Genomic DNA, 12,211 nt, shown 5'->3' with positions numbered 1-12,211 from the left:
GGCTTCGTGTATAGGGGCGAGCTGTGGTTTTGTGGCTTGTGTCAGCCAGATCTGTGTAGGGATTGCAGGGGGGTGCAGCATCCGGAGGTGCCACCATGGATTGGCTACTGGATGGTGTCAGTAATTCACCTCAAAATCTGTAACAAAATCCACCCTGCACTCTGGGACAAATGCAAACAACTAGCCGTCTGGAGAGCTGAAACGGAGACCTCACATAAGACAGACACACACACCAACAAACTCCACAAACTAGAGAAACGCCAGAAGCCCGGCCACCCTCCACAGCAACCCATGAAACAAACAGTACATAACATATCAGACAGGATCCTCACCACAACTGAAACCAAAGTACTCTCCAAAGGTTTCAACTTTGCAGTCGCCCCGAGACGCATCCCCACGGAAAACATCATATGCGGAGTCGAAGCTAGCCTAACCAAATTCAACCCAGATGAAGCCAATAAAATCAGACTTGAAGTCACCAACATCCTCTGCTCCAGCAAACCACCCAGAAGCAATTTACACAAAGAAGAACAGAAAGCACTCACCAACCTGAGGAAAGACAACAACATAATCATTCTCCCAGCAGACAAAGGTAATGCCACAGTGGTGATGAACACATCGGACTACCAAGCAAAACTATCAAAGCTACTCCAAGATCCTGCCTACAAACCTATAAAAACAGATCCCACCACCTATCTGGAAAAAACCACCAAATCCAAAATAAAAGCCTCTCCTATCAGTGAAGAAATCCAGCTAAGAATCATCCCCAGAGAAAAATCATCCAGATGCCCCAAACTCTACGGCCTCCCCAAGATACACAAAGAAGGAACACCACTCAGACCAATAGTCAGCTCCATAGGCTCACCTCTACAAAATCTCGCTAAATTTCTCGCCAAGCAACTTCAGCCCTATGCAGAATCCATCTCTTCACACGTACCAAACTCCTTCCAGTTCATAGAAACAATAAAGAAGCAAAACCTACATCCTAATGACCTACTTGTGAGCTTCGATGTTGTATCTCTCTTCACACAAGTGCCCATTAATGAAGCCTTGACAGCTATTCAAAACAAATACAATCCCCCCGAATACATCTTGGACCTGACCAACCACTGCCTAACCAACACGTACTTCATCCACAATGGACAAAGATACAAACAGATAGAAGGAGCACCTATGGGATCACCCCTCTCACCGGTCATCGCAAACCTGTACATGGAACACTTTGAAACCAATGCTTTAGACAAGTCAGAACACAAACCCAAACTTTGGCTCAGATATGTTGACGACACCTTTGTAATTTGGCCACACGGGAAGGAAAAACTGGATAGCTTCCTCACACATCTCAACAACTTACACCCCAAAATACAATTCACTATGGAAATAGAAGCCAACAACCAACTTCCCTTCCTTGACGTCCTAATCTACAAAAAACCTGATGGCTCCCTAGGACACACTATCTACCAGAAAAAAACACACACCAACCGCTACTTACATGCACAATCACACCACCACCCTGCACAAATAAACTCCGTAGCCAAGACTCTCATCTCCAGAACCAAACGCCTGGCTGACAAAGACCACTTGACAACTGAGTTACAGAATCTCTCAAATGTGTTAATTGCCAATGGATACCAGCAAAACAGGATTACGAAGCTAATCCAAAAGGAAACACCCCCCAAAAACCAAGACACAGAAGAAAACAATGGCATGGCCCTCCTTCCTTATATCAAGGGCACTACAGATAAAATTAGCAAAATCCTCCATAAACACAATATCAAAACAGCCTTTTGCACCAACCAAAAAATAGCCAATATCCTCAGAAACCCCAAGGATAAAATCCAGTTGGAAAACCAAGGGATCTATGAAATACCCTGCAAAGTCTGCCCAGCCACGTACATTGGACAAACAAACAGACGAATAAATGCACGTATCGCAGAACACAAGAATGCCGTCAAAAAAGAAGAAAAAACTTCCTCTCTTTTCCAACACATGAAAGAAACAGGACACGAAATTAATTTTGCAGATTCCAAATTGCTCTTTAACACGGAACATCACCACAAGAGAATAATCATGGAAGCCATCGAGATAGAGAAACACCCTCACAACATGAACAAGCGTGACGACACATCCCGCTTGCCAGACATCTGGAAATTAGCCCTCTCCACAAAAACTGACACCAGATCCAGAGGCACACAGAACGCCAACACCAATCAACCACACCAGACCCAAACCCAGACCCTCTCCACAGATGAATTACTGACACCATCCAGTAGCCAATCCATGGTGGCACCTCCGGATGCTGCACCCCCCTGCAATCCCTACACAGATCTGGCTGACACAAGCCACAAAACCACAGCTCGCCCCTATACACGAAGCCAAGCCAAAGCACAACTAAGTGCAATACAGCCATCTTCTCAGGAAAACTCTTCACAAAGTTCAAGAGGTCAAGACACAAAGACTTTAGCAACTAATCCACACCTAATGACCCACCTAAGTGGTACTCAGGATATCACTCAAGAAATCACTCAAGGTATCTCTCAAGTAATTAAGGAACAAAAGAAGAAAAGGCACACTAGCCTGGGAACTTCCTCTCTGCCCAGAACATTGGAGGCTAGACACCACACCCCCTCTACAGTATTTATAGGAACTCAAACATTGAGATCCCGCTCTGTTCCAGTAACAAGAAGCCGAAAGCACCAGCCTGAAGATGACGAGTGAGACCTCGTCGAAACGTCGCCTAGACACCCCAACTTTTACACGGGAAGACACCCGAGGACACCAAAACCTGCATATATATATATATATATATATACACACATACATACATACATATACACATATATTTATACACCCACACACCCCCACACATGTATATATATATATTGTTGTTTAGTCGTTTAGTCGTGTCCTCCTCTTCGTGACCCCATGGACCAGAGCACGCCAGGCCCTCCTGTCTTCCACTGCCTCCCGCAGTTTGGTCAAACTCATGCTGGTAGCTTCGAGAACACTGTCCCACCATCTCGTCCTCTGTCGTCCCCTTCTCCTTGTGCCCTCCATCTTTCCCAACATCAGGGTTTTTTCCAGGGAGTCTTCTCTTCTCATGAGGAGGCCAAAGTCTTGGAGCCTCAGCTTCAGGATCTGTCCTTCCAGTGAGCACTCAGGGCTGATTTCCTTCAGAATGGAGAAGTTGGATCTTCTTGCAGTCCATGGGACTCTCAAGAGTCTCCTCCAGCACCAGAATTCAAAAGCATCCATTCTTCGGCCATCAGCCTTCTTGATGGTCCAGCTCTCACTTCCATACATCACTACTGGGAAAACCATGGCTTGAACTATACGGACCTTTATCAGCAAGGTGATGTCTCTGCTTTTTTTTTTGCTTTCCCCCCTGCTTTTTAAGATCCTGTCTCTCTCTCTCTATATGTATATACACACACACACACACACACACACACACACAGATATAGATATACAGTGCTAAAGGACCCCTGGCAGTTCAGTCCAGTCGCAGCCGACCCTGGAGCTTGTTCCGCCCCCCCCCCCTTGCGCGCTTTCCCTCGCGCGGGTCCGACTGGATGCCCCCGGGGTTCCCTTCCGGCTCGGCCATTCCGGGGCGGGGCGGGCGTGGGCGTTGCCGGGCAACAGCGAGAGGCCGCGCTCCTCCCCCCCGCCGGCCGGCGAGCGGAAGTGGGCGGGGCCGGGCGACGTCGCATCCGGCGCGGCGGGTTGAGGCGCTTCCGGCGGCCGGGGGCGCAGGCGGAGAGCTGAGGCGAGGCCCCCCCCCGGCCGGTCCCTCCGTCCGTCGCGAAGGGGAGCCAGGAGAGGCGGAGGCCCGGCAGGGACGCGGCGGCGGCGGCGGCGCCTGCGCAGAGGGGACCCGGCCGGCGGCGGGCGTCGCGTGGGAAGCGGCTGACACGTGGAGGCGCCTGGCTCCCCTCCGGGCGGAGGCCGCAGGTGGGTGTCCCGGGGCGGGGGGGTCCCGCGGGGTCTCGGGCGCCGCCTCCGGGGTCCTGGCCGGGGCCCGGGACTTCCCTCCCGGGGGTCTTACCGCTCCCAGTCCGTCCGGGGCGCCTGTCTCGCACGTGGCCCCGCTGGGGGACCTGAGTTCGGACGCCGCGCTTCCTTCCCTCGCCCTTCGTCTCCTCGATCGCTGCCTTGCGAAGCCCCCGGGGGGAAGCGGCTTGGACAGGCGCCCCTCGGGCTCTCCGACTCGGCCGCGTTTCCCTTTGCAGGCGAGGGAATCCAGCCGGAGGCCAGATCGGAAGATGGCTGCGTCTTCCAGTGCCCGGCCTCATCCGCTGTGCTCACGTTCAAGTGCAGCAGAGCAGCAGCAGCTGAACGCGGGGTTTTCTTAGGCGACGACAGCTTGGCGCAGGTGGCAGGAAAATGAATAAATCGATAGATGGATGGATGGAGAACCGGGGAGGAGAGTCTCTCCTGCCCAGAGGACTTTTGAGGGGATGTTTGGCGAGGTCGCCCTGCCCTGGTGTGTTTGCCCCCAGGGCTTTCCCAGAGAGGGCACGGAAGGATATACAACATTGCACAACTTAGCTGGCACAGATCTGCTTCTTTCCCTAGATCTTGCCGTGTTGGGAACTCATAGATCTTCGTATGCAGAGTGGGCACAACGAAATTGCAATTGAACTGCATGATGGTGAGATGTGGGAGCACCAGTGGCTAGAAGCATCTGGGTAGAGAGCCCAGAGTTGTTGTTGCTGCTGGTCTCCTTGAAGGGCCTGCATGGAGGGGGGAACTGTGGTGGCCCTTCAGACGTGGCCAGAGGGCAGCTCCCATCATCCCTAGCCATTGACCACCCTGGCTGGGAGTTGGGAATCCAGCCACACCTCTGAGCGACATATTTCTCTCCCCCCCTGGCTTCAGGGGGAAGGGCGGTAGCTCAGTGGCAGAGCTCCTCCCTGCTCAAGGTGTGAAGGGCGCCAGGCTCCCCGGTATGGCCTGGGGAGACCCCCAGCTGAAAGTCCAGGCACCCCAGAGGTAGCAGGACCAATATAGAAAGAAGGCTCTTTCCTTCTCTCCTTGTGTTTAGATGGGCAGCTGAGGAACCTAGCAGGTCCCCCCAAAGATGGTCTTCCACACCCTGGGTGCCACCAGAGGTTGGCACCGATAATGAAGAGGGCAGTTCCACAACCAAGGTGGGCACTGAAGAGGTCCAAATACTCTGTTTCATCCAGAAACACTTGTGCCCGGGGTGCCACAACAGGCTTGGTCACCTTGATCTAAAGCAGCCTGTTTGGCACCAGACAACCAGAATTCACTGAGGTCCATCCAGAGCAATTCTGGTTTCCCCCACTGCAGGAGGGGGTCTTACTAGGATCCTTCCTGTGGTTTCAGGAAGTGCCCCTTCCCTTAGGGAGGTACTGTCTGCTCCCACCACCCACAAAAGCCAAGGGCACCCATGGCCAGCCTCTCGCCCCCAAGGATTCTGTAGCCGGGCTGCGCAAGAACCTTGACCAGAATCTGTGGTCTTGGTCAACGTGTGCTTGAGCTGCTTTATTTGCAGAGTGTTTGCAGTGGGTCGCAAAGGGGAAGGGCCCCGCCTTGCACACGAAAGGTCCAGTGGTCAGGCCCCAGTGGCAGCATCCCCAGGCAGGGCTGGGAAAAGGCTCCCTGGCTGAAATCCTAGAGAGCTGCTACCAGTCAGTGTAGGCAGTACTGAGCTAGATTGTCAGTGTAGCTGCCTGTGTTGATTTGCAAGAGATTTCAGAAGTATGGTGTGTTTATTTTGCTCTTTATGACACCGTGAGCTGACTCTGGCAGGCCCTGTCCAAAAAGGTGGCAGCATAAATGATTTTGTACATATATAAAACGTTTCTATCAGTGGAGGTGCAGTTTGGATAAAATACCAAGATTCCTCGCAGCTTCGCATGTACGCCTTGGGTGGTTGTCTCAGCGCCAGAATAATCAGCACCAGCCCTCCAAGCAGCCGCTGTGGAAAAAGCTGCTCAGAGAGGCTGTGGAATCTCTTCCTTAACCCCTTCAGAGGCTGGGGGAGAGAGGCTTCAGGATCTTGGGGATTGTGCTCCTGAGCACACAGCTGGTCTAGGTGGGCTCTTGAGTCCCCACAAGAGAAGCGTCCCTCCCTTGGCTCCCACCCTCCCGCCAGGGCTTTCCTTTTCATTTGCTTTCTGCCAAAATGCACTTGCAGCAATTAGAGGTGCTTGTTAGGGGTGGCCGCTGGGATCCTGTCCAACGGGCTCTACTGGGAGCTTGCAGATCCTTGCCAAACTCCCTGGAGATTTTCCTCATTATGGGAGTTAAATTTACAAGGAATGGCAAAATGCAGAGGGAGTGATGACATACTGGGAGCAGGGGCATTCCATTAGGCTCCCCCCCCCCCCCCCCCCGTTGCTAAAAGACCTGCTAGTTCTCAGGGTGGGGGTCAAGTTATTAAATAACTTCTGAAGCCGATCAAAGTTTACTGGATTTCTGTGACTCACAAGTGCTAAGTGCTGCTTGGCCTTGAGTTGAACCTGCCCAGGAATAACAAGGGGTAAAGTGCGGGCTGAGGGACGCTGGTGGCGCTGTGGTCTAAACCACAGAGCCTAGGACATGCCGATCAGAAGGTTGGCGGTTTAACTCCCCGCAATTGGGTGAGCTCCCGTTGCTCGGTCCCTGCTCCTGCCCACCTTGCAGTTCGAAAGCACGTCAAAGTGCAAGTAGATAAATAGGTACTGCTCCGACGGGAAGGTAAACGCCGTTTCCGTGCGCTGCTCTGGTTCGCCAGAAGCGGCTTAGTCATGCTGGCCACGTGACCCGGAGGCTGTCTGCGGACAAATGCTGGCTTCCTCGGCCTATAGAGCGAGATGAGTGCCACAACCCCAGAGTCGTCCGCGACTGGACCTAACGGGCAGGGATACCTTTACCTTTAAAATGCGGGCTGAATGCAAAAGTTTGGGTTGCCTTCCTGTGCAGCATTCACAGTGCTGGACCACAAGTAGTGTTGTTGTTTTTTTAAAAAAGGACCAGACAGATTCATGGAAGAGGAGGGATGTCTGGCCTAGTGGACGCCGTGATGTGATGCCTGCCAGACATCACCGTGGGTGAAGAGGATGTGGCAGCATAAGAGCTTCTGGGGGCATCTGCTTGCTGGAGTTGGATTTGGGGCAGGATGGATCTCCTGGGTCTGTCCAGCAAGGTGGCTGTTGCACAGGTCGGCAAGGCAAGCGCTGGTGCGCCTGTGGGTCACGTGTGGCTAGCAGATGGGGCAGAGGACCCTTCCGTGGTCCCTGGTGTGTAAGTAGAAGGGGGCATTGTGCTGTAGTTATAATTTGCGTGGGAAAACATGGTGAGGACACCCTGCCGGGGCTGTCGAGTCAACCCTTCAGCGGTAAGCAGAGAGGATCTCCTTCGCACATGAGCAATCCCACCCTTGGGTGTGTCATTGTGCGGGAAAAGGTCCAGTCAAAATCTCTGTGTGTTTTTTCTTGGTGTGCCCGTCAGAAGTGAGCCCTGCCAAGTCCGACGAGGACTTGCTTCCAAGTGTCTGCTGGACTGCAGCCGTAACGCGTGACCAAGGATCACAGATCTAGGCACCAGCAGTTCCTGGGATTGTCACAATCTTTGCTTTCAAATCCAGCTCGGTCAACCACCAAATGCGGCATGCTTTTCGCAACAGAACATATATTTATGTAAAGAATCCACTTTTTACGAATGTAAATACCATTTTGGTTTGGTGCTTGCTAGATACAATGGTCTTCCTTAAGCCTAAACTCTGAAACAAAAGCCCGCATTATACCAGAAAGCCCAAGATGGGAAGTGATAAAATGGGCATTGAGAGGAGGGCTTTGTTGAACCGATCTGGTATGCTTGCAAGATTTCCAGGTATTCACTGAGCAGTGATGTCATGCTTATTGTACCAGGTTTGTTAGTGGAGTAAAGTGTGAAGCTTTGTTTGCTGTTCGGCAACTGAGCCATTCTAGCAGCAGAAGTAGTTTCTTGGGAGGAGGGGGGGGGCTTGTCTGTACCAAGGCCAGGCAGAGAGACAGGGAGTATAAAGTTGGACGGGGGTGGGATGGGGGCTGGAAGCCCAGGCTGGGAGCAGCGGCAGCAGTAGCACCTCCAATTTGGCTAGCTAGACTCCAGCTGGAGGAGTCCAAGGCGCTGGGAGGTCACTTCCCCCAGGCATGAGCTCCTTTGCACCTTCTGTCCACAAGAGCCTCTTGCAAAGGGCACTGGAATTAATCTTTGTTCGCAGGTACAAATAGTAACTTTTCAAAGATGTGCTTGTGTGGAAATTCAGTAGTCTCTTTGTATATACTGTACAGGAACAATATTTGACATTTCAGGCAAAGCAGAAATCCCGAATAGCAGCACCTGGAGGCATCAGTTGGGTGATCTGCTTAAACTGGAAAGGTCCACCACCCTTTCCCCTTGTTCCTGCACTCTCAGCATCACGAGGTCTCCTGATGACCTGGGCAGGTGCCTGCTCAGGTGGCCAGGCGTCTTCCCAGGGGGTTTGTCCCCGTGCCTTCCAGCACTCTGGGTGGAGGTGGAGCCGTTGGTTCCTCCTGGAGCGTTCTTTTTGGAGAAGAACCGCAGGAAGAATAATATCTGTTATTACACAGCGAGATGGACAAAGCCTTTTTGGCCAACAGCTAGCATAGCAGAACGAGGGAGGAGGAGGAGAGAGGCACCAGCCGGGTAGAGGGGGCTGGTTCTTGCAGCAAGCCCCATGGCGTGTTTCAGAAAGGCCATCTCCCTTGGTGGCACCGCGTCTCTTCTGTGAGCGGAGCATTGCTGCGTTGGAGCATGACTTGCACACGGATGAAACTTTAGTGGTGTTCAGGGAGCTTGGAGCCAAACTAGCTGTGGAAAAGCAGAACCGAAGATCCAGGCCATATTTCAACTCATCCCCAAAGGGTTCTAGTTGTTTGGCTGGCTGACTGCAGTAGCAGAAAAAGTGCTTATGGAGTTAATCCGGGCTGGACTCTTGATGGAGTTGACCGCCTGAAAGGGATCTGACCAGGGAGCCAGTGGCTGCTCAAGGAGGATAAGGAGATTGTAGAAAAGCTGCATCTGTCTTCACAGCAGAAGATAAAGGGCAGCTCCCAGTTGTGAACTTGCTTTTGCAGGAAGGGAGTTTGAGGAACTGAAGTAGGTGGTGGTTCGGCTAGTGCTGAGCTGGGGAGGACAGGTGTAAAAATTGGGTTTGTGGGGGGAGAAGCCTGCTTCTCGTGTTATAATAACCCACTTGGTGTGTCATTCAGTGAAGCTGAATGTGGGGAGATTCAAAAGAACGGACGCATTCATGCATAGGACCTGGAAGATCACATAGATCACCTGGGGAGAGTCTGCTTGCAGTACTGCACCCCACGAAAGGTCACAGGGTGGTGACCCCAAAATGGTCATTTTGTGCTCTTCCCCATTTTCCTTCCTCTTCCCCGTTGCTTCAAGTGCCTTGTAGAAACAGCTGTTTCCCCCCAGGCCCTGTTTTTATCTGTAGGAATTCCCTGAATTCCTGTTTCTGTCTGCTTTTGCACAACCTCTTTACTGGTTTTGTGTTGTCTTTTTGTTTTATTGGTGATGCTTCCTACTTTTATACTATATACCCCTTAGAGATACTAAGCCATTTAGAAATGTTTTAAGTAAATAAATATAGCACGTAGCTGAACTACCAAGAAGTGTGATGATGTACACTAACTTTAAAGCGCCTTTCGCAGAAGTTTAGACAAGTTCATGAAGAAGGAGGAGGAGGGTATCCATGACTGCCAGTTATGACGACTCCACCTGACCCCCTGCGCCAGAGCCACTTTCTGGGGAGTGAGCAGGATGGAGCTGTTGTTCGGATGTGTTTCCTTGCTGTGGCCTTGGCTTCTGGCTGGTTGTGGTGGGAGATGCAGCGCTGGACCAGTTGGGCCTCCTGGCGTCTGACCCCCTCGCCAGACTCTTGTATCACATCCCTGTTTATGTGACTCCCCGTAACAGTGAGGTCTAGAAAGATTGCAAATTCTAGAGATATTGCAAATGGAGACCCTGGAATCCTCGCGGCTCTCTTCTTTCTCCTGAAAGTCACGAGTCCAGGCCCTCGGTTCAGGTTCCTTGCCTCCGTTGACTCTTGGCCTCTTCCAGGAGGGTTGGTTCTCCAGCACTGACCGTGCGGGGCTTCATATTTATTCCACAGAGCAAATGATAACGGACAGTCGGGCTGACTTCATCTGCGAAGTGCTGGCGCCCGTTTCACCATTTTTGCGTCTTGCATTGTGTGTTTACTCCGGTTCCGAGCACAAAGCTGCCCATTGTGTGAGCGAGGAAGGGTTTGGTCGCCTGCATAATGTCCTCAATGCTTTTGGCGATGGAGATAACATCGGGGCGAATGTGCCGGGGCCGGGGGCTTGGCCCCTCGCGGGCCGTTAGGGCACTTTGAATAGAGGGGGCTGCGCAGACACGTCCTCCACCCCAGCCCCAGACCGCCTTGCAATTGTTGTGGGGGATGTTTTCCTTTTTCCTTTTTCCAAACAACCCTCCAGGGCGAGGGGTGCCAAAGGCGCTCTTGATAAGGCAGCCCAAGCTGCCCTCTGGGTGCTTTCTTATTGAAGGGTTGAGACAAAATAGTTCATTGGCGGGGCTTCCCTTGTAGATAGGGGGCTGGCTGTCAGGAAGGGCTCCACGCAAGCCCCACTGATAAAAGCAGCTGCAGCTCCACTGAGGCCAGTCCTGTCTCCTCTGGCTGCTGGTCCAGCGAGGTGCAGCCGGCCGGCCTGCCTCTGGCCCATCTTCTTTCTCCCTGGCTGGTGCTGTCCAGATGCTGCCCAAGAGAGGAAGGGCCCAGCTGGGGGCAAGAGAGGCAGCCAGGTGTGTGTTGTGTCTTCTAGACCTGGAAGCAGCGGGAAGCGTACCAGCAAACTCGGGGGCTGCCCTGAAGGGGCTGGCCATGCCATGTGCTCTTGCTTCACCTGAAGGTCTCGTGAGGTTTCTCCTGCCTTGTTGTGCAAAGTGCCTGGCTGCTGGCCAACAGCGGCTCCTGGGTTTCTGAGGTCCAAGAGATGGTGGGATTGTCTTCGTTTTTGGGGATGGACTGTTTTCTTCCAGAGCTCAGGCTTATAGGGAAACTTTGTTTTCATTTCTCCCCCTCAGCCTTTCAAGTTCACAATTTCAAAAGTTGGTGCTCTATTTAAGAATACTCAGCGGTGAAGCCCTGTTGCTTATGGGGCAGGTGTAACGTTATTTCAGGAGGAGATTGAAGTATTATTAATTTCCAAGTATTTTCTCTCTTTTCTCTACCAGATGGTGGTGATGATGATGATTTTTAACTTCCTTGTTGCTTTCTGACTTGTCCTCTGCTGGGAGCTTGTCGGTTCTCTTACATTTGAGTGGATCTGGGGAAATGGCTTTCTGGTTACGGGGCAAAGCAGGGCTGGCAACAAGACCCTGTCTTATGGAATTTCCCTGTGCCAGCCAGTGAACTGCGCCCTCCTTCATTCCATTCCTTCTTTTCTGTTTCCCATCCGACAGTCAGCCAGAAATCTGTGGCTCAGCCTTCTTGGGCCGATTTGGGGGCGTTCTTAAAAATAACTTTTGTCCTTCTGCAAACCTTGGGGTTCTCCTACACTCACTGGGGCCTCTTGCTATTCTAGATTCATAAGGCTCAATTGGCACTTATGCCGGAGGCGGACATTGTTGGCCTCGTGTGGCCTGAGGTGGGAGTCTCTGTCTGTTCTTAAGCGCTTTGTCTTTCCTTTTCCGGTTCTCCCCTTTTAAGGGTCAGGTGAACTCATATTCTTCGCTCTTTGTTCCGTTAATGCTCTTGTCAGCCTTTGCAAACAGCTGTTCTGGCTGCGACTGGTGGAACCGCGGCCCAGAGCATCTCTGTCTGGGGGACCAGGCGGGTGAAGGCTGCTTGGGGAATTCTCCGTCCTCCATGCAGTGGAGCTGCTGCTCTCTGGCTGGCTTTAGGGGTGACCTCTGCAGGGGGCAGAGTGAGGCCAGGAGTGCTGCTGCTGCTGCTGCTACCTGTCATTTGTGCGGTTGCAGCGCCTGTGGCTGGCATCCGTGAGAGATGCGGGCTCCTCTTGGGCTCACGATGCCCCAAAGCCTTTCTCCTCCTCTTTCTCCTAGCCAGTGTCAGAAATGAGCCAGATGCCAGGCACGTCTACTGACTGGCGCGGGTCCACTTGCTGCGCCCAGGTGGAGGTCTCTGGATGCCTGGTTGGCAACTGGGGAAGGCCAAAAGTCACTGAGAAATTGCCCTTAAAGC

The 12,211-nt window shown here is 52.4% G+C and overlaps 1 protein-coding gene across 4 annotated transcripts in view; it reads left to right on the top strand.

The window, feature by feature from the left end:
- The first annotated feature begins 3,824 nt into the window (after positions 1-3,824).
- ATP13A3 (ATPase 13A3) overlaps positions 3,825-12,211 on the top strand; it is a 46,987-nt gene continuing 38,600 nt past the window's right edge. For 2 of the 4 annotated variants that reach the window (XM_083739171.1, XM_083739169.1), the window contains exon 1: positions 10,745-10,809. In XM_083739171.1, coding sequence (XP_083595297.1) covers positions 10,760-10,809 — 50 coding nt within the window. In that variant the 5' untranslated portion in view covers positions 10,745-10,759. Of the gene's footprint in view, positions 3,952-10,744; positions 10,810-12,211 lie in introns of those variants that run through there. The other 2 variants (XM_083739172.1, XM_083739170.1) reach the window with 2 other exon arrangements.

This window comes from Podarcis gaigeae, assembly GCF_964106915.1.
Source record: "Podarcis gaigeae genome assembly, chromosome: 5".
Classification (NCBI taxonomy): Eukaryota; Metazoa; Chordata; class Lepidosauria; order Squamata; family Lacertidae; genus Podarcis; species Podarcis gaigeae.
Note: the sequence above shows the minus strand (reverse complement) of the source record. Positions and strands in the feature narration are given on the sequence as shown.